The 23,148-nt window shown below is 35.5% G+C and overlaps 1 protein-coding gene across 1 annotated transcript; it reads left to right on the top strand.

Moving 5' to 3' along the window:
- The first annotated feature begins 1,319 nt into the window (after positions 1–1,319).
- LOC113232131 lies at positions 1,320–19,756 on the top strand. Its single transcript, XM_026466768.1, has 9 exons — positions 1,320–1,451; positions 2,906–4,188; positions 4,964–5,103; positions 8,599–8,763; positions 9,633–9,766; positions 10,798–11,750; positions 13,056–13,195; positions 17,973–18,091; positions 18,179–19,756. Exons 1-9 carry the CDS (start codon positions 1,320–1,322, stop codon positions 19,754–19,756), a joined length of 4,644 nt encoding a protein of 1,547 aa, XP_026322553.1.
- Positions 19,757–23,148: the final 3,392 nt, after the last annotated feature.

Below are 23,148 nucleotides of genomic sequence, written 5' to 3'. Positions count from 1 at the left end.
ATTACTGCGTTCCGGTTTTGAAGGGTAAGGGGGCTGGGGAATTACAGCCACATGGGTCTTGTCAACTTATGTCTCAGGGTAACGGGCGCAGTGGCATTACCCCTTAGATCTTAGTGATTTAAAGCTTTGGGTGGCACTGCAACTGTTATGGACTGGCGTGTCGCTTACCAGCAGGCGCACGATTTCTTCGCCCCGTCTCTTGGTATCATGAAAATAAGTGATTTATGAAATAAATTAAGATCTGAAGATAAGTTTAAAAGATATTGAAATGTGATAACAAAATGAACGAATAGACGTCTTTAAAATCTAACTAACATACCGTCTGTTTTTAAAGGTAAAACCACATACGTGACATTTTCCACAAAAAGTCTTTAATTTATACAGCTATGGTAAGTAAATCACTATCTTTCTGCACGTGAAACTCAATAACAAAAAAGCTATAAACTTAATTTATACTTAATAAGAGTTTTATCTGCAGAAAGATGTTGAATTTCTTACGACTGGTACGTAATTTGGAGATTTTTTGTGGAAAATGTTACTTATGTGGTATATATTTACCTTTAAGCAGATGATACCTTAGTATGGAAAAGTCACAAGTCCTTTGTTTTTGAAAATCCACTTTTCCAGGCATAGTTGGCGAAATATTATTTGCACCGATTCGTTATATCGCTTCGTCGTTAAAGTACAATAGGACAAAACAGTGAACCGTCTCGGTAATGCACACATGTCATCTGTATAGTGCAAACAACTAGTTTACATACATTTACGTATTGGCACTTAATTATAAACTTGATCGTCTTTATGCCTAAATAACTTGTTTAATTTGTAAGAAAAGACTTGGTAGTCGCTATTTTACGAAGTACGTATATACTGTTAAAAAGTGCAACTTGTAATAGAAAAGATACGCCGTTCCAAGAGATGACATTCGTCGGTGCATATAATATTTCTTCAACTGTAATTATGTGCATAAAAAATTAAGTATATTATCTGTCAAAAACCTCATACCTATATCCACTATGATCACAGGAGATATCCGAGACATCTCTTATTAAATTTCAAAGCTTTTTCCTTTTATAAAATTTAAAAAAGTAAACACAAGCGTTGTAATAGGAAGTTTTCGATACATGCTCTGTAAAATGAATAAAAATTATTGAAATTACTGAAGCTAATCACACACGTAACAACAGTGTTACTAGTACAACGTGTACATGTATACACGTTATATCCATTGCGTTCAATTGAGGAAAATATATCTTAATATAATAAAGCAAAGCGTTAAATAGTGAATTAACATGTATTCCTTGATATATTTTTCAGAAATGTCGTGTAAAGTTAAAGTGGAACAAGGCGTGTTGCAAGGGAAAGAATGTATTTCGTGTTACGGGACGAAATATTATAGTTTTGAGGGGATACCTTACGCTAAACCTCCGGTTGGGAAGCTGCGGTTTCGAGTAAGTAAACTAACATTAGCACGATAACAGCTGAGAACAGCAAGTGAACGTTTTCCATAATAACTATAATTTTGAAGTCTTCTTGTATACGAAAGGCGTGCGATTTATTCTCTGTATAGGTATGAAATAATAGACAAAAAATTCAAAATATCATTTATCTTTCAATATAGTCTCCCATAGCCTCAATACACTTATTTGATCGGGCAAATAACTTTTCGATGCCCTCGAAAAAATATTTTTCCTCTTTGCCTGAAAAATGTTCATTAATTGCCTCCTTCAACTCTTCATCGTCGGAAAAATGCTTACCCCGAAGATCTTTCTTTAGGTTTGGGAACAAAAAGTAATCACTGGGGGCCAGGTCAGGGCTGTAGGGTGGATGAGTGATTTCTTCAAATCCACAATCCCTCACAGCACCCTTGGCAACGCACCCTGTGCGAACCGACGCGTTGTCGTGAAGAAGCAAGACACCAGCGGTCAATTTTCGAGGTCTTTTTTCCTTTATAGCGTCCTTCAAATTGCGTAGGCTGTTTGCGTAAGCTGCGGCAGTAATACTTTGACCCATTTTTGTGTATTCGATCAGTAAAATTCCCTTAAAATCCCAAAACACTGTGGCCATGAGTTTTCCGGCGGATGGGCAGACTTTAAACTTCTTCGGTGGGTCTGTTCCTTTTTTATGCCACTGCATGGACTCTAACTTACTCTCAGGATCATAGTGATGAACCCACGTTTCATCATCGGTGACAATGCGTTCAAAAATTCCACTCGGATTTTCGCTACAGAGCTCCAAAAACCCCTTACTGCACTCAACTCGAACTTGTTTCTGAAGCGGCGTGAGCATTCGCGGCACCCATCTTGCACTGACTTTTGAAAGATTCAGATGTTCATGAAGGATAGTGTGAATGGTACCCACGGATAGCTTAGTCTTTTCTGCTAATTAATGTTTTCACTCTGATACGGGCATCTTCCAATACAAGTTTCTCGACAATTTTGACGTTTTCTTCAGAAGTGGCACTTACCGGCCCTCCAGCACGGGGGTCGTCTTCAATACTCTCTCTACCCCGTTTAAATTCACTAGACCACTTCTGAATAGTAGATAACGAAGTAGCAGAATCTTGATAAACAGCCACCATTTCTTCATGACTAACTTTTTGAGTCTTTCCTTGTTTTGTAAGGAATTTAATCACTGCGCGGTGCTCGATTTTCGTCAACATTGTGGCGTCTGTCATTGTAGTTGTCTTCTCTGATAACTTGAATACTAATGATGACAATTATATGAAATTTTATATTTATACCCTTAAAGAGTGTCTTTAACTAATGAGGTAATTAATTTACTCTTATCATTAGTTAATGACCCCGATACCGAGAATACATTGAACGCCCCTCGTATATGCAATATCTCATTACAGAGCATGAACTTATTTATAAAATGATAAGATTCCTTGTCTTATTTTCAGGATCCTCAAAAACCAGACGACTGGTCTAGCTTACTGGATGCAACGAAACCAGGCCCAAAATGTATTCAAATTAACCCATTCTCCCAAAAAGGTTTCGAAGGATCCGAAGATTGTCTATACCTAAACGTGTACACGCCGAGTTTGCCACACGAGAAACTAGAAAAACTCCCAGTGATATTCTTTGTTCATGGCGGCAGATACCTTTTTGGTCATGGAGATTATTACAGACCTGACTATTTTATAGACGAGGATGTCATTTTGGTAACCATAAACTATAGACTTCACATACTTGGATTCTTATGCCTTCATACCAAAAACGTACCAGGGAATGCTGCGTTTAAAGATACCGTAATGGCTTTAAAATGGGTTAAAAATAACATAAAATATTTTAACGGTGATGAGAATAACGTAACAGCATTAGGAGAAAGCGCGGGAGCTGGTACAGTGCAGACGTATATTGTTACGAAAATGACGGACGGTCTTGTTCACAAAATAATCGGACAATCTGGAACGTGTCTTTCAGATTTGTTGTTTATTGAAGATGATCCTATAGTAAAGGCTGAACAAATAGCTAGTCTTCTTGGCAAAGACATAAAGGACGTTAATGTATTATATGATTTTTTACTAAATGAGCCAGTTGAAAATTTAGTATCAGCTGCTATGACTGCAGAAATGTCAAGACCACCATACATTATAAATGCTAATTTCTTACCCGTCGTTGAAAAGAAATTCGACGGCGTTGAACCGTTTTTCGAAGAATTCCCTTTAGCTACCATTTTAAAAAACAATCATAAAAAGCTACCACAGTTGATCGGCTTAAGCTCTCATGACGGTGCTTTGTTTGTTCGAAAGGATAGCGATGGTAATATATCATATATTGAAGACACGCAAAGATTTATTCCCAGATTTTTATCATTGCCTTATGACAGTCCAAAATCAAAAGAACTTGGTAGGGCATTGCGTGAATTTTACTTTAAAAATGAACAAATAAATGACAACAAAAAAGAAGAATACGTAAACTTTCTATCAGACGCGTACTTCATTCGAGATGTAATAACTTTTTGCGAACTTTTCAACACTGAGAATTTGTACCTTTTTAATTTTTGCTACTCGGGCAGTATGAATACGAGAACTATGAAGAATCTTGCCATGAAAGGAGCAAGTCACGGAGACATAGTTCAATATCAATTTTATAAGAAAAGCAAGCATGAAAAATGTGACGCAAACGACGAGAAAATTGTTAAGTTTTTAAGCGAAGCTTGGTGTAGTTTTGCCAAGAATGGGTGAGAATAATTTGATAATTTAAATGTAAATTTGAAATATTAAACCGACCTTAAAATCAAGAAATGTGACATCATACGGACCCCGTTGTCACAGTACCGAATGTGACATCGTGGCTAAGTGATCGAGGGAGAATAATGTAGACATTTTCTTCTACAAATCTCGGAAATTGTCGGAGCTGATTATATTTGAATATGCGTATTATTTATTGAAATTTGAGTACAATGGCGACAAATTTTTTTCCTATAAATTATATGCTACAAAAAAAAATATATTTGTGCTTCTATTTCGGTACTTGCGTATTTAAATACTTTAGCCATTTAAAAAATAAATATTATCTTACAATGTTCGGAAAACAAACAGGAAAAAAAATTTAAGGCCCATTTCGTCATCAATGCGTATAAAATTTCTCTAGACTAAGGAAACGTTCATACTTTATTTAAATTAACGATCTCAATTTTGATCGCTGCATATTACATAAACCTTATGTCTGTTATAATTAGTATTATTATGAGACATAATTTATGGAAGCTTCCTAAACAGCTAACACATTCATTCGTTGGCCCGAACAGTCAGCTAATGTGTAAAAATGTTTACCCCCTGTCACACTAGGTCACATTTCGTAGAACTATTAACAACTTGGTACAGAATAACCCTTTTTTCATTGAATTGATTTCTAAAAATTTGCTCACAATTATTAATTATGTTAAAATAATATTCTTTGGCAACATGTGAATTTCAAGAGACACAAAGGTGAAAATATTTTTATTATTTCAGAATACCAACATGGTCGAACCAGCGAATAAAATGGCTGCCATACAACCGCGACACCCGTCTTTGCCTGAACATAGATCAAGAATTGACTCTCACGCAGTATCCCTATTGGGAAAGAATCAAATTCTGGCTGGATAATATGGGTGTAAGATCTAAATTATAAGTTAATCTAGTCAAATTTTCAGGTGTCACGTCATCAATAGAAATAAAAATAGGTACTTTTTTATTCCAACCTATTATGATGAATTCCAAGTTAGGTAGGTGCCTTAAGGACCACCCACATGGCACGCGCTTTATATAAAACGCGATAAAAAAGGTTCACAATTCTGGAAAACTTAGAATAGAATGCCCTGCCTACGTCTGTATTTCCGAGCACACATCGCACATGACAAATAACATAGTATTAGCTCAAAATTGCTTAAAGTTATATTAATATTACCTATTTAATTTCAAAGCGACAGTGTTGTCCTGTCACTTTGAAATTGAATCTACAAATGACACATAAATATAGCGAAATTTTGGAGATAAATTATTAATATAACGCATTTTTGAGACAAAATATAAATATAACGGAATTTTTGAGATAATACTATATTAGTTGTTAAGTGCGACATGTTGATTTTATCAGTTTGTGAAAAAATCAACAAATTTGTGTTCACAATTTACCAGTTAAAAACATTTGTGACCAGAAAACCACGGTTATGTGTGTTCGACTCTGCGGTATGGAATTGTTGTCTGGGGTAACTCTGTTCACATAAGTCGAGCTTTTATCCTACAGAAGAAGTGCGTAAAGACGATGTGTCGTGCTGGTCTGCGAGATAGCTGCAACCCCTTACAAAACGAAGAATATTGTCCCTTCCTTCTTTGCGTATATTCGAGATGTGTATTTTTGTCAAAAAACATAGTTATTTATTTATTTCAAAAAATGTTCCTTTTTTTAACCCGATATCCATATCCTTTGGATATACACTACTACTTGTTTTCAAAGGAATTGCTATAACATGTGCGTAAAATATTATATAATGTACTTACTAATGTTACTACCTGACGATATAAAAATGTTACTTACGTCTAGATTTAAGAAAATACTGTTTGAATTGCTTGTGACAGGTTACCTATCAGTAGTTCGAAATTACACATTCCAGAAATAACGTTTGCTTGAATTTTCATAACCTCGAAAGTAACTTTGAAAGGAAAATGGTTTTTTCTTTTAAACCTAACTTAACCTAACCTAATCGTGTCTTTGCGATAAACATCCAACATATCCTGAAAGAACAACGATTTCTTTATAATTCGGTTTTCGGTGTTATGAAAATTTGAACAAACGTGATTTCGGATAAAAAAAATTCGAGTTTGTAATAGGTTACCCTTGTGACAAATTGTTTTTGTAATGTAAATGAGATTTTGACATTTAAATTTTGAAGCCCTCTACCATTGACCTACCAATAAATGGAGGTCGGGGTCGCGCTAAAAAGCGTCCGCACCTGTAGGGCGTTAAAATCGCAAACAGAGCGTTAATCGCGCAATAGTCTTCGTTTGTTCGAGTGACAGCGCGGTTGTCAATCATGCGGTACCAATATATGCAGTACAAATAATAACTTGTAAAAATTACTGCAGTAAAGTGTGAAAACATGATTTTGTATCATATTTTCACTAAACAAATATATTGTGTTATCATAGTTGTCATTTAAAAGTGTTATTTTGTACAGTTTTATAGTACTTAATTTATATGTAACTGAATCGTAAATATAAATTACAAAAGTACACGAAATAATGAAATAGCTAACTGCCATTTTTCTACTCATTGCATGCACAAAAGATGGAAAGAGACCCATTACGTCAGTTTCAAGAAGCTTATATAAACTTCTTGGTCATTTTCAATTGTTCAAACCACAAGCGATTGAAATATTTAGAACAAAAAAACTGTAGAGTTGCTTTGATTTTAACCCTATTTTTAAAATATCCCATTTTTAAGTATCAAAATTACTCGAAAGCGTCATGGTTTTGTTATAAATCGGAATCACGGATATTTGAGTTTACGTTTAGTTAGAATATCGGTACATTTCTTATAGTACACGCTTATTTTGACATTTGTAGTAATAATTGTATGTATGTATCTGCCCAACTCTTTATTTATACCTTCAAGTGAATTTGTACAAAATTCGACAGAATAATATGCATAAAAAAATAAATTAATATTTACGAGAAAGGCTATTCCATTACTCTTGTGTTCAAGTAGTTTCAATCGAAGCTAAATAGGGTGTTTTTGGGCCCTTAAATTGTTGTAAGCAAATTTAGGCAGTACTGCAATGACGTTACGATTTAAATTAAATGTTTTAGTTTTTTATATTTCGTTACATGTAACATGTTTGTATAGCTTAACCTCGGACATTTTTTTCGTGGTTTTTGTATTAGACCCGATGTCCATTTGTTAGGTCAATGCCGTCTACATATTTATTTATTACTTTGACATGCGTTCCTCTTTTTTATTAAATCATATTTTTTCTTTAATTACATTATTCAATTAACAAATATTAATTATATACTGTAATACGATGTGATTTTAATTATACAATGTAATATGACTATATGTAATTGTAATAAATGCGAACAATGTATAATATTTGCTATTAATATTTGTATGCCAGTTACTACTATATAACTATAAGTGTAATCTTAAATATGCAAACTCTATTCACGGTGTATGTTTACAAATAAATATATCTCTATCGTAGACCTTTGCTCATAGGGCGTGTAGTATTCAAGAGTAGTTAATTTAATATGAAAAAGTGTGGCCTGTTCTATAAATAGGTACCTACATGCCATACCCATCATAATGACACCTGATAGAAGATGCTAAGTTATGTGTGGAAATAAAGGTTGTTGGCATTGGTATATGTTAGCGAATTACAAAAAGGGTGTTAGTAATTATAAATAATGGATGCATAATATTGTGATAATAATTTTAAGTCTGCAAGTAGTTTGGCCTATGTGTTACATAAATGGCCTGATTTTCCAAACAATAAGCGATATTTTCTTCAAACATTAAAGGTCGCTCTTTTTAAATAAAAATGTTATTAACTCCCTTGTTACCAGAATGGAGTAAATAATAAGTTTAAATTTTGCTTATTAGCCTTAAGTACAATAATGGTTGTTTTTATGAACAAATAATATATGGTTGGTGATTTTAATTAACGTTTTCTTTTAATTTACGATTATAAAAGCATTATGTTCCGCAGTGTATGGGTCAATTGACACCCGTCAATTGTTTCGAATTCGGGCTGGCCAATCGGAGCGCTGTTGTGACCGTGATGATTTCGCAGAATAATTTTCAAACAAACTAAATGACATTTCGTCTTTATTTCTGGTTATAATATACTCGATGATTGGGCCTATCTCTAATACCGAGGCTCCCAACCCCAAATGTATGATAAATATCAAAGAACAATGGCGAAATCATTTTTAAAGGTATTCTTTAGCGTCTTTACATATCGTAATTACAAGTTTGAATAAAATGAATTTATTAAGTTTTTCAAATTGTACTAAAGGCCTACTAAGTCTGGAAATATAATCATGTGTAAGTATATAAAACAAACTCAATTTTTATACGTTTGGCTTTGCATTCTACGACTCCACAGAGGATCTTCCTAATATTGACAATGATACTTACTTTTTCGCTTACGTGACTTTAGGAGATAGACGTCTCACGCCTGTGCGGTGTAAGCCCGACATCGCGCACTCCAACACGCGCCAGTTTCACGCGGTCTGTCCTGTCTGTCTGAAACGGTTCACAAACGCCAAAGGTATCGCGTAACATACCGATATACAAAAAATAGTAGTCAGTAAGTAAATCGATTAAAAATTTCAAACAGGTAATCACACACGAAAGCGCGTGCAAGCTTTCCCGCGCTCAATCCTGTAGGATTCTGATCACGCGCGGTAGAGTGACTGTGTAAAGGGGCTAATTTTATCCAAGATGTCGTCTTTAAATATTTTATCACCTTTTACTTTAGTAGTTGATAGCTTTCTTAAATACAGGTGAATTTTAAAATCATAATCCAAAATTTGAAATTTGCTCAATGTAACGTTTTTCTGAATAATTATTTCTATCGAATATGGTCACCAGGTTAGTTTTCTCTACCTAATTTCGGTGACAATTTTTATTAATTAAATATTCTACAATATTATCATAAAATATTGCTTAATATTCGGGTGTAGTGTCCGGAAATAATTATTTTATATTCCATGGTAATATCCATTTTAAGTAATAAAAATAGCCACCGAAATTAGGTAGCGAAAACTAACCTGAAAATTATTCCACTACTACCTACCACTAAGACAAATATCAACGAAAGGGTTGCGTGCGGGCATTATAATAAATAAATCATCCTGTATAAATAAATCCTTGTGCCAATGCAATAGATTTAAGATAATAATGATAAAAATAAGTAATTAATAAGGTAAGCATTTAATGGCTTTAAAATCTAATAATTATAATCTATTTATTTGATTACGAGATACCCAATCACGAACACATGTGTTCTGTAATACAACGTGTAGCTGCATATGAACATAATATCTAGTGCGTTTAAGTGAAAAAAAAAAGAAAATCCTAATTTCACAGCAGTATTAATAAATAGCGAAATAAAATATATTCCGTGATTTTTTTCAGAAATGTCGTGTAAAGTTGAAGTGGAACAAGGCACATTGCAAGGGAAAGAGTGTATTTCGTGTTTTGGGAAGAAATATTACAGTTTTGAAGGGATACCTTATGCTAAACCTCCGGTTGGGAAGCTGAGATTTCGAGTGAGCAACCTAAACTGATAACATCATAATACCATATAATTTTCAAGTCTTTATATATTATAATTATTAATACAAAGATCGAATACTTAGAAAAAAAATCCTTCGATCCGGCCAGAATCGAACCGACGTCTTCTAGCATACCGTGCCAGACGCTATACCAACTAAGCCACGGAACGAACCAGTGTGGACCTCACGAATTTTTCTATGTGCTTGTTGTCGTGTATTTGTATTTAGTTTTTATAACATCAAGTGACAGGACGAACCACTGCGCCCGTCACCCTCAGACATAAGATGACAAGTACCGTGCGCCTGTCATTTCACCAGCACCGCCCTTACTTTTCAAAACCGGAACACAGTAATGCTGACATTACTGCTTGGCAGCAGAAATAGGTAAGGTGCCAGTACTACCCTGGACGAACTCTTTCACGAGGAGCTCTTCTGCTACTGATTTCTATAATACAAATGCTTTAGTTACTTAACTTCGGGACCGGAGCAACGTAATGTGTGTCTAATATTTATTTAGACATTATTTATAATTTAATAGCCCCCTTTACACAGTCACTCTATCACGCATGATCAGAAACGTACAGGATTCCAAGCGGGAAGGCCTGCACGCGTAATCGAGCGCGATTACCTGTTTGAAGTTTTTTAAACTAACGATCTTTCGCGCGCGATTGCACGTGTTCATTTTGTTATGACGAAAAGACTAATTGGCTGATTTTCTCTTTTCCTTCCAATATCTTTATAGAGTGGGTAAAGCCTGCTATTGTAATACCGCGGCAGTCTTGTCTCAATCGCACTCTGAATCCATTTTGGTATTGTACACGGAGAGTATCCAACACTTTTGAGTACCTATCTGAACCACAGAGCGCATGGGTAAAGCGTCTGGCAGTAAACGTCTCTCAATCTTACTCGTTACTAAAATAAATAGATAGTGTAATAGGGCCACAGATAACAAGCGTCGCAAATATTGTCACTTCCGATTAAACCCTTCATACTCGACATTGACTTTAATCATATCTTTTTTCCAGGATCCCCAAAAACCAGACAACTGGTCTGGTCTACGGGATGCAACGAAACCAGGCCCAAAATGCATTCAAATGAACCCGTTCTCAGGAAAAGGCATCGAAGGATCAGAAGACTGTTTATACCTAAACGTATACACGCCGAGTTTGCCTAGAAAAGAATTAAAAAAACTCCCAGTACTATTCTTTGTTCATGGCGGCACATACCTTTTTGGCCATGGAGATTATTACAAACCTGACTATATGATAGACAAGGATGTTATTTTAGTTACCGTAAATTATAGACTTCACATACTTGGATTCTTATGCCTTCATACCAAAAACGTACCAGGGAATGCTGCGTTTAAAGACACAATAATGGCTTTAAAATGGGTTAAAAATAACATAAAATACTTCAACGGTGATGAAAATAACGTAACAGCGTTTGGGGAAAGCGCGGGAGCTGGTACTGTGCAGGCGTATCTTGTTACGAAAATGACTGACGGTCTTGTTCACAAAATAATCGGACAATCTGGGAGTTGTCTTTCACATGTGTTATACTATACTGAAGAAAATCCTATAGCTAAGGCTGAACAAATAGCTAATCTTCTTGGCAAAGACATAAAGGACGTTAATGAATTATATGAATTTCTTTTAAATGAGCCAGTTGAAAATTTATTATCAGCCGTTATGACCGTGGAAATGTCACGACCACCGCACATTTTTAATTGTAATTTCTTACCCGTTGTTGAAAAGAAATTCGAAGGCGTTGAGCCGTGTATTGAAGAACTCCCTCTAGCTATCATACTGAAAAATAATCATAAAAAGCTACCACTATTGACAGGCGCAGCCTCTCATGATGGCGCTTCGTTTGCTCAAGTAGATAGCGATGGAAATATATCATATGTTAAGGACACACAAAGATTTATTCCGAGATTTCTGTCCTTGCCACATGACAGTCCAAAATCAAAGAAACTTGGGCGAGCATTGCACGAGTTTTACTTTAAAAATAAACAAATAAATGACAAGAAAAAAGAAGAATACATAAATTTTCTATCTGACGCGATAGTCGTTCGAGATGTGATAAATTTTTGCGAAGTTTACAACTATGACAATGTATACCTTTATAATTTTCGTTATTCGGGCAATATTAACACGAAAATAATGAAGAAGCTTGACATAAAAGGAGCGACACACGGGGACATTCTTCAATATCAATTTTATAAGAAAAGCAAGCATGAAAATTGTGATGCAAATGACGAGAAAATAATTAAATTTGTTAGCGAAGCTTGGTGTAGTTTTGCCAAGAAGGGGTGAGAATAATTTCACACTTTAAATGAAACATGATTAGAGCCACTACTATCCGTGTCCAATAAACTCACATTTTTTATCAAAACAAAAATGTACAAAAACATTAGAGTGTAATTTAGGTCAAAAGTATCTGGAGAGCTCATAAACTTACTTAATGGGGACATTAACCTTTTGTACCTATTTAAAAAAAAATAGCCTGAACACGGGGCCGTGTGCCGTTTTATATAAAATGTTGTTATGACTTCGGTGGATAGTTTCTGACACTGGTGTACCTACTACTGAATTGATGAAAGCAGATTTCAGTGAACCAAATATATTATTAGCTGCTATCATCATTGTTACTTTTTCTGAAAAGAAGGAAGATCATCCAGCTAAATTAAAGAAATTAGCTCATCTTGGAGAAATGCTCTAGAATGCTCGAAAACATTTTTTTTCTGCAAAGTTGTAGTTTCACGCGAGGGCTTGTATTGAAACCTAAAGAATTCTAATATTAAACCACGAGCGAATCAAGTGGTTCAAATATAGAGACGCAAAACAACTTTGCTGCCGAGCAAAACACATAACTTTTCACCTCACTATAGCGAGGAAAATGGTAGATGAACGAAAAACAGTTGAACTATAACGAATCAGTTTTACTCTTAGAGGATGGAAAAAATAAAGGAAATAGTCTAAGGTTTTAATAGACTACCGACATAAGTTATCGCTGTCAATTTAATGTCGACAATAATAAGAATAAAATATACCAACGGATCTTAGAGAGATGGAAAAAAACGGATACATATCCGTTGGTATATTTTACCAAATATTATTATTATTATTGTACGACAAATCGCGTAGTTGAACGTAACATATGTTTCTTTTTCATCGAAAGAAAAAAATTGTTGCACCACGCTAGCGTGGAAAAAACGCTTTTGCGCGAGAAAGAAAGCCTTTCCGAGCTAGTGAGGTGAAAATACATATCTTTATTATTTCAGAATACCAACATGGTCGAACCAGCGTACAAAATGGATGCCTTACAACCGCGACACCCGTCTCTGCTTGAACATAGATCAAGAATTGACTCTTACGCAGTATCCCTATTGGGAAAGAATCAAATTCTGGTTTGATAATATCGGTGACAGGTCTAAATTATAAGTTATTCTAGTGTGTAATTTACAAGTGTCACATAAATAAAAATATACTTTATTATATATTAGACTTACTTATTATATATATTATATATATATTATATATATTATATATATTATTATACTTTATTATATATATTAGACATACTCCATTTCTGAAAAACCTCCTAGTCCTAAAACCGTCTCTTTGGTGGATATTCATGCGCAGTCCAGAGGGATGATGAAAGTTGATATTTAATTTTTTTTTTATTTATAACATCAAGTGACGGTGACGAACAAGTCGTGCGCCTGATGGTGAGCTATCCCATAACTAATACAGTGCCACTCAGAGTTTTAAATTGCAAAGATATAAGAGGCACTAACAGTACGCCAGTCACCCTGAGACATAAGTTGACAAGCAAAATTAAAATATAATTACAATTTCTTTAAAAGAAATTCCTCTACACTGTAGAATTCATTATCCAATAAAAGGTCTTTCAGTCGGGAACAAAGCACTTCGTCATTTGTAACACTTTTTAGACTTGTGGGTAGGTGAACGTAAAATTGGGGCCCGATTACTTGCGGTTTTCTCGTTCCGAGTTCGATTCGGTGAGCAGCGGGTTTCAGTATTCCTATGTTCCTATGTTGTATGATATTTTTTGGCATTAAATACCTAACGAGAAACACGAAAAATTTTAAGTCTAAATTTGTAGTCTTCCGTGGCCTTTGAGAATGCTCGGGCATTCGCGAGATTCCCACAGCTGCCGTCGGCGACGCCTAGCGAATCTGCGGGAAGTGACGCGAAGGCTTTTTTATCTTTCTTTTTATAACAACAAGTGACGGGACGAACAAGGCGTGTAGCTTAGTCGTGTGCCCGATTGTAAGCTACACGCCTATCCATAACAGTTGCAGTGCCACTCAGAGCTTTAAATTACAAAGATCTGAGGGGCATAAGTTGACAAGTCCCATGTGCCTGTAATTTTACCAGCACTCTTACCCTTCAAAACAGGAACACAGTAACGCTGACATTACTGCTTGGCGGCAGAAATAGGTAAGGTGGCAGCACTACCCTGGACGAATACTTTCACACGGAGCTCTACTGCTACTTCTCTTCTTTCTTCTTCTAATCGTTTAGCAAAATTGTCAGTTTAGTCGATATTATCGTTTTAAACTGACTTCAAAGTCAATACAACCTCAAATGGCTTTGGTTGATTCTGCGTAACAGTCAAAGTGTTGGATCAATTGCTTTGGAAAAAATGTATAGTAAAATTGTGTATATACACTGATTAGAATACGGTGTGAAAACACGATTCGTAAAAATTTTCATGATCGAAAAAAAAAACACAAACTTGCCTCGAAATTTTATGAGTAAACGCTGTATTTAAAACGTACTTTACATATACCAATGACTTTTTTTTTATTTCAACTGAACTAAACAGAACACGTTCGTTTGTAAAAAAATAAATTCTAAAACAAAGCCAGTATTCCTGTCGCTCGTCCCATGAAAAATGAACCGTACGGGAAATAGTTGAACTCGTGCTGAGGCAAGTAGTATCGACTATTAATGAATGTTTTTCTTCCTGGATCATCTGTACACACGGACGGGTTAGACGGCCGGCAAGATCCCTAAACCTGACACTATTAGATTTATTGCTGTGAGAATACGTGACAGATTTAGTACACAAGAAGTATTTTCGCCCCGTCCTACGTAAACTATCGTATGTCGAAATTGTCAAATTTACAGAGGAGAGTTTTAAAGTTTTAAATTCAATGATGAGCATAATACGTGACTTTAGCATTTCTCAGTTTTATTCGGCAAAGCTCCTTACTCACACAGAGTATTCTAAAATCCTAGATATCGGTTAGATGAACAACCACAATTTATTTTATAATTTTTCTCATCTTTTTTCATACAAGAGGATGGAGTATATTTTTAACATTTTATAAATTAAGTACTTTCCCTTCGTGTCCCATAGCCCAGGGGCACCCTGTATAATGTACATATACATATCATCGGAGATAGTGCAAATCCGAGTATACATATGGTATAAGTAAAATGTGCTTATCAGCACCAAACCAAATTTCATAGGAGGGATTTAACGTTATTACTTCGTCATTTCATTGGCTACGACTTTCGTATTTCCACAGTAAGTGGAGTTCCGATAAGTCGCACACGTTAGCTAGTTTCAAGTGTTTAATTTAGAGAATTTTAAGCTCTATTTTTTGGTATTTAAAACGGTTATTCGCCGTCACTTAGCTACGTTTTAGATAGTGGATGGCAGAATTAGATTCCCGTAAATCACGCCATTACGCGGATTTGAATTGGCCACTAACCGAAATGGAGACTGATGATCTAGCTAGTTACGCGTAATTGCACTATTTTATTTTATTTATTTGTTTAGTTCAGGCCACATGATAAATATAACATATACCTTAGGGACTTAGGGACTAACATACATACAATATCAAAAAAACACTATTTCTAACTAATCTACTTGTCCGACGTGTGGCGCAATCGGGTGTCAGGTAATCTATCTCCGACGGTATATTGATAATAAACTGGTGATTTAACTTACTTATTTATTGTTTTCTTTAAAGTTACTATAGTAAGACTGTTATATCCTGCGATATATCTGGCTTCCAACTCCAGGTACAATAATAAAATTAAAAAAAAACCTAAAATAAAAAAAGAGACTAAAAACGCACTGAAAACGCCTGGAAAGGCTATTGATCTATGAAACATCTGATGAAAGGCGACTCAGGCTCAAAAGAAAATTCATTGACTCGTGCATTATACACTTAGAATAATAACGCATAGAAACCTAGTCCGCACACGCTAAGTGAGGCAAATTGAAGCGCTCCCAAAGGGCCTACACGAGCGGGCGGGCCGTCAGTGCTCAAGGTCAACTTGCACCGCGAACAGCTCCAGAATTTTGGCTAAAAATGACGAAATGTGCGGTAAATGAGTGTAAAAATACGTCAGACAAACATAAAATAGATACCTACTACTTAACATCACAAGGAAGTAACGCGTTTCAACTTGTATTTTTATATAAATATTCACTAACTAAAACTGAAAATTAACCTACTACTAAAACTAGCCTACATGAATTTTATTTTTGCCTCACTTGTGACAGTTCGTTTGATATGAAACTATCATTCTATGCGTTATTATTCTAAGATTATACCCATCCGTCCTCACCGATGTGGGCAAACAAGCGCGTAAACTCAAATGGAACTGGGCGGGCCGCGTCTTGCTCAGTCTTGGGTCTCAGTCGAAAGCCACCCCAGAATGGATCCCTAAAGTCAGGAAACGACCATGCAGTGGACTCAAGCGTTGATGGAGAGACGAGCTAGACGCTTAAGCCAAAGAATCCTTTTAATCCATAGGCAAATAAATTTACACTTGAAAACGTCACATTTAAGCTATTGCTCGTTCACTACGCTGACTTCCCTGGGAAGAACGAGCAAGAAATTCTAGGGATTGCTCTTTTCAAACAAACTTAAATGCTATGGAATAGGTACACTTTGAATCAAATTTGTGTGGAATCTGGAGCCATGACGTTTCCATATATCTTTAAGTAGTCTTCAATTTTGTAATATGACTTTTCAATCAAAATATTTTTAATGTAGTTTTTAAACTTAGGAAATGATAATCTTAATATATGCTCCGGAATCTTACTGTAAAAACGTATACAGTTCCCCATAAAAGAGTCGTTTACCTTGGTTAAACGAAATCGTGGCATACCATGAGTTTGAACTTAGCTCTAAGGTTAATATTATGGGTATCTTCTTTCTTATTGAAATCATGAATATTTTTACGGTCATATAAAATATTTGAGTAAATGTACTGTGATGTCACAGTCATGATACCAGTCTCCTTAAACTTTTCTCTGAGAGAAACCCGAGCACCTAAACGGTCCACAGAACGAATCGATCGTTTTTGAAATACAATTATGGTTTGAATGTTTACCCCACGTGAGAATCCCGTAGGACATTATACTATGGAACTAACTAAGGCCAGGGAAGATATATATAGAAACCATTGAAATTCACTATCTACGGTCACTCCCAAGAAGACTGCTTCCTTCTCCTTTTATTTCTATGCTTGGACTAGTCGATATTACGTTAGGTAGGTAACTAATCCAAATGTTACACACTAAAAGATTGGACTTTAGCGACGCAGAACCGAGAGGTGTGGAGAGAGGGGAGGGAGGCCTTCGCGCAGCAGTGAGACAGTATAAGGTACCTAAGGGTAATAAGGCCTGTCGGATTATAAGGCCTAAGGAACAGAAATCGTACTTATATTGTATTTACACACTCAAACGCCACACGCACAGATACATTACGTGCGCACACGTTGTTATAAGCTCGAGGTCACACTTCATCCCGCTCCGCGCCGTCAGTGCCGTGTCTAATTCTATGTTGAGAGGTCGCGCCGCTCGAATAGTAAAAAATCACACTAGACAATTGTAAGTATTTTTTGTTATATTACAGTTAGCTAATCGACTTTGTGTTCTATTTCTAGTTTATTTAACCCTTATGGTGGTCTCGAATCTTGTAGGTAATGTAACCTTAATGTATTTAAATATATTTCTTTTTCTTACGTATATGGCTTAAGGTTATTAAGGCCTATCAAAAATTTCCATAGGCCTTATTATCCTCTAACTTTTATTTAGTGATTTATTAGATTATTTTATGACTGTGTCTTATCCTCCTTTCAAGATCTTTTGTAGATATGTAAGATTATAACGAATAAGCTAACAGTGGATATTTTATTTTCAGTGAATACGACCATAATGCCTCCCAAACGGGCATTATGGTCTGAAGAAGACCTGGTGTCAGCAGTTCGAGCTGTTCAAATGGGAATTCTGAGTACGTATAAAGCTGCTGAGAGATATAAGGTCCCAAGAAGAACCATCAGGAATCATCTCAATACTGGCAGTTTGAGAAAATTACTGGGTCGGTAAACCATATTGAACGAAAAACAGGAAGATGATCTGGTGAAGAGGATTATCAGGTTTTCTGAAATAGGATTGCCCGTCATACCACGCATACTTCGTCGCTTGGTCTACAAATTTTGTGAGGCTAATAACATAAAGCACAGTTTCAATGAAAACACTAAACTCGCTGGCAAGGACTGGTTTAAAGCTTTCATGAAAAGACACCCTAATTTATCTAAAAGAAAAGCTCAGTTTATGAACCCGGCGCGGGCACAAAAACTCAACAAGTTCATTGTTGATGACCATTTCTCAAAAATAAAAGCAGTTTATGACGATTTGGACCTGACAAATCATCCTGAACGAATCTACAACATGGATGAAAAAGGTTGTCGATTAACGATCCACCACCAACAAACTGTTTTGGCTCAGAAAGGGGCAAAACGAGTGCATTTGCAGTCTTCGGAACACGCAGAAAGCGTCACGATTGCGGGATGTGTAAATGCGCTCGGTACTGCCATACCTCCAATGGTGATATTTAAAGGGAAAAGGCTGAAGCCGGAATTATACGATAATTTACCACCGGGAACTTTAATAGAAAAATCAGCTAAGGGTTATATGACAAATGATCTTTTCAAGGAATTTTTGAAACACTTAGCCAGATACAAAAGTGCTGGAAAGTGTCTTTTGATTTTTGATGGAGCAGCCTGTCATTTAGATCTGAGTATCGTCGACGTCGCAGATTCGTTCGACATATCCTTATACTGTCTGCCATCGAACAGAACACATGAACTTCAGCCGCTTGACAAAGCAGTTTACCGTTCATTTGAACATCACTGGGATGCTGAAGTCTTATGTTTCTTGGATCAAAATCCAGACAAGAAGCTAACCAAGGCGCGATTTAATGTCATACTTTCTAATGTCTGGTCCAAATGCATGACACATAGTAACATAACCAGTGGCTTTAGAGCCACTGGTCTGTTTCTTTTGAATCCTGAAGCAATTCCGGAAACTGCTTTTGCTCCGTCGGTATTAACAGAAGTTCCAGCACAGATGGTACCAGAAAATCAAGAAAACTTGCACCCGAATTCTCCCAGGCCATCGACTTCAACAAGTTTTCAAAAAAATTTAGATTTCAGCAATAAAACGCCTGTTAAAAGAAGTGAGACGTCTGCTACAACATCTGATGCAATAGAGCTGACGCCAGCCAGGCCTACCGGAAGGGACCTTCACCGTTTGGTTTGTTTTTCAGATTCGGACGATGAAGACGATGTACCGCTCTCTCTGTTGAACAAAAAAACGCCTTTTTACCAACTTATGCCAACACCAGTGAAGATTACACAAAAAACACCGACGACGACGATTCGAAAAAAAGCAATTAATTACAGAGGGACACCGATTACAAAAGATATTTTTGAAAATAATAAAAAGAAAGCGAAGAAAACTGAAGCAAAAAAGAAGAATGATATCTCGCAGCAGGAAAGAGGGTGGTACTGCCATGCTTGCGAAGAAGATAAGATGGCTGACATGCGAAAATGCGAAAAATGTGGAAAATGGTTCCATGAAGAATGTGTTGGTTTGTCGGTTGATGATACCGACACATTTGAGTGTCCTGATGGCTGCAACTAAATTGATCGGTATCAGTCTGCTTGACCAGCAAATCCATCTAATTTTCTATAGTATTTAATGTTAAATTACTTAATTTACCTGACTATGGATCTCAAATACAAAATATTGTTAGTTATTATAAATATTTAAGACTGCTGAAGTAATAGGCCTAATTTCCCTGCCATAGTAAATTAAGGCCTATAAGTAAAGTTTTTAAAAAGTTTTAATCCTGTTTTATTTATGGCAGAAGTTGTTATTTTATGTTATTATTTTATAGTCCTTAATATAAATGACTAATTAGAAATTCAACCTGTTGATTAACGACTACATTTTTCATTTTATTTGAAATCTCCCTTAGCTAGGCCTTAATACCCTCCGGTACCTTAGGCTTTAAAAAAACTGAAGAAATAAAGTTGTCACAGATGGCGGAAACACAGAAAGATCTGCAACAAGCACATAGAAAAATTGGTAAGGTCCTCTGGCTCGCTCCGTGGTTTAGTTGGCATAGCTTCTGGCACTGTTTGTTACAAGACGTCATCGGTTCGAATTCAGCCGGGTCGATGGATGTCTTTCTAAGTGTTCGATCTTCGTTATTAACATGTTATTAATTTATAACAAACTAGTGGAGAGAGTTTTAGTAGCAGTAGAGCTGCTTGTGAAAGTGGAGGTGGGCGTTTAAACGAAAAGCACTTAAAAAAGTCTGCTTTTTAAAATACGCGCTTAAGCACGCTTTTCATATTAAGCGTAAGCGTTGTTTTTAAACATAAAGTCTATGCGGTTAATCGTTTTTCTAAACGACTTTTTAAGCGTCATACTAAAAAGCGTTTAGGTGAAAAGCGCTTTTACAAGCACACTTTTCAAACGTACGTTTTAACGTTAAAAAACTAAGCAGTTTTTTCCATTTCAACAGTTAACAACTAAAAAAGTTAAACAACTTATGTTTTTGAACGCTTTTAAACGCCAATGAACAAGATGTTAATATAATAATGTTATGTCATAATAAAAATATAACTCGTTTTTACAAAAAAAACTTACTTATCTTAATACCTTTAGTGGTCTACTCTTGCGTTTCGTTATCAACACAACGTTGCAAGCTTTTTTAACATAAAAGTTTATGCGCTTAACCGTTTTCTAAACGATTTTGTCAGCTTCAAACTAAAAAGCGTTTAAGTGAAAAAGCGTTTAAAAAAGCACGCTTTTTTAAAAAAAGCATAACGTTTAAACGTTTAAAAAAATAAGCAGTTTTTCCCATCTTTATGTGAGAGATATCGTCCAGGTACTGCCACTTTAACTATTTCTGCCGCCAAGCAGTAATGTCAGCATTACTGTGTTCCGGTTTTGAAGGGTGAAGTGCTGGTGACATTACAGGCACATGGGACTTGTCAACTTATGTCTCAAGGTGATGGGCGCAGTGGCAGTGCCCCTCAGATCTTTGCGATTTAAAGCCCGTGGGTGGCACTGCAACTGTTATGGACTGACGTGTAGCTTATCATCAGGCGCACGACTTGTTCGTCCCGCCACTTGACGTCATAAAAAAACCTATAAAACAAAATTCAATAATAGTAATATTACAAAATTAGTTTGTATAATACCATAATACAAAACTAACAATACAAAAATGAAATTTAAAAAAAGCGTATTTGTAATATTATCCGTTACCGCAAGCCGTCGTGATTATGTATCAAATACCAACTCATACTTCCCACAGTTTTCCACAGGTCTTTTCTGAAAGGGAAAAGTTGTAAAAAATGTTTTATGAACCATCTGCAATACGCTTCACGTTTATAGCAGGTCAGTCAATGTCGTAGGGTCGATGAGTTTGTTTGTTGTGGACCTTAACAATGTTGCATGAGGAATTCCATAAAAGGGATCACTGAAAAGAGCGTGCGCATAGTTGTTTGCTAGTTTTCGTATTAACGAGTCGATTTCACAAGTTTAATTTTCAGTTCAAAAATACTGTATAATGACTATTAATCATTAGGGACGCAATGATGAGAAATATTATTCTATTTGAGATCAATTACCACGCCTGATAATGATGTAGGAAGTAATTAATGTTAATGGATAATAATTGAAAATGGTTCAACAGCACGATTGCTTTTGTATTTTGAACCGTTTTATTGTAAGTGGTAAGTTCAATTTTAATGTTAGATAAGTGTAAAGATGGACACGTGCGTGCCGTCGTCGCCCTTGTGGATTTTGCATCATAATATTTTTCTGCACAGTGTCAAGCTGAAAATGTAACGAGATACAGGTACGTGAAGAATTGTAATATTTCCGAGAGCCATTTTTGAAAAGTCATCTTTCCATCCATTTTAGGTGTACACAGTTCATTATTTTTGTGAAATTGTAATAGCTAAGTGAACAATTGTAATATTTCCGTATGCCATTAATGAAAACTAGTCGTTCCATCCATTTTCGGTGTACACAGTTCATAATTTTTGTAAAATTGTAGCAGGATATATTTAGGTAAGAAATTATACACACTTCCGAATACCATTTTTGAAAACTTGTCTTACCGTCCATTTTAGGTGTACACAGTTCATAATTTTTGTAAAATTGAAGCAGAAAATAGGTAGGTAGGTGAGAAATTGTAACACTTCCGAATGGCATTATTGAAAAGTCATCTTTCCGTTCATTTTATGTGTACACAGTTCATAATTTTTCTATGCAAAGTGAATTTTGCAGAATGAAAAAAGTGCCAACTAAAGGTTGTTGCAGGGCACCAACGCAAAGATATCGCCGTTGAATATGTTAGCAGCTCTAAACCCTGATAATAGGATTAAAAAGGCAAAAACATAAAATTTTGAATGTTTATTTAATTAAATATAAATAAATCATTGTCGTAATGCGATATACTGATGGTAATAATAATGAACGAGGTAAATTTAGATTAGAAGATAATAGAATTAGAAGATAATAAGTACTGTTGCTAATTACAACACCAAGAATTGGTCTTGCCTTGCTTCTGGTCTCGGTCTTCCTGCAAGAGTCTCGCAAATCTTGCGATTAATAATAATAATAAAATCGTTTATTTATCTCAACACATTAATAAGTAAAATTAAATATAAGCTCTACACAGTGTTTAGTAACAATAGTGGTGTGAGATAAAAAGGTCTGTAACTCAGCACAATGGCAGAATGTTACACAACGCCGGTGATATTCTGCCACAGCCTTCATAAAAGAATTAGAACTAACAAATTGCTACTTATCAAAATATCATATTGTAATGGTTCCTAGAAAAAGTGACAATGAGGGCTGGTTCAGGTTGTATAAAAACGCAACAAAGTGCATTTTGAGTACTTATTGACATAGGTATGTAACTCACTATAAGATACGAAGGCCAACCTAATGACGAAAAGTAATTTTAAAATATTATACGTTCTTATTGATTGATTTTAGATATTTATTTA

Source organism: Hyposmocoma kahamanoa, unplaced genomic scaffold (genome assembly GCF_003589595.1).
Source record: "Hyposmocoma kahamanoa isolate Upper Pololo Valley unplaced genomic scaffold, ASM358959v1 67, whole genome shotgun sequence".
Classification (NCBI taxonomy): Eukaryota; Metazoa; Arthropoda; class Insecta; order Lepidoptera; family Cosmopterigidae; genus Hyposmocoma; species Hyposmocoma kahamanoa.
Note: the sequence above shows the minus strand (reverse complement) of the source record. Positions and strands in the feature narration are given on the sequence as shown.

What these genes read in the sequence shown, in the direction of transcription:
- LOC113232131 (XM_026466768.1), top strand. Translation starts at nt 1,320, where the DNA reads ATGTCGTGTAAAGTTAAAGTGGAACAAGGCGTGTTGCAAGGGAAAGAA. An exon ending in TGTAGTTTTGCCAAGAATGG is followed by an intron (nt 4,189 to 4,963) that starts GTGAGAATAATT and finishes TTATTATTTCAG; the next exon opens with AATACCAACATGGTCGAACC. An exon ending in AAGCTGCTGAGAGATATAAG is followed by an intron (nt 18,092 to 18,178) that starts GTCCCAAGAAGA and finishes AACGAAAAACAG; the next exon opens with GAAGATGATCTGGTGAAGAG.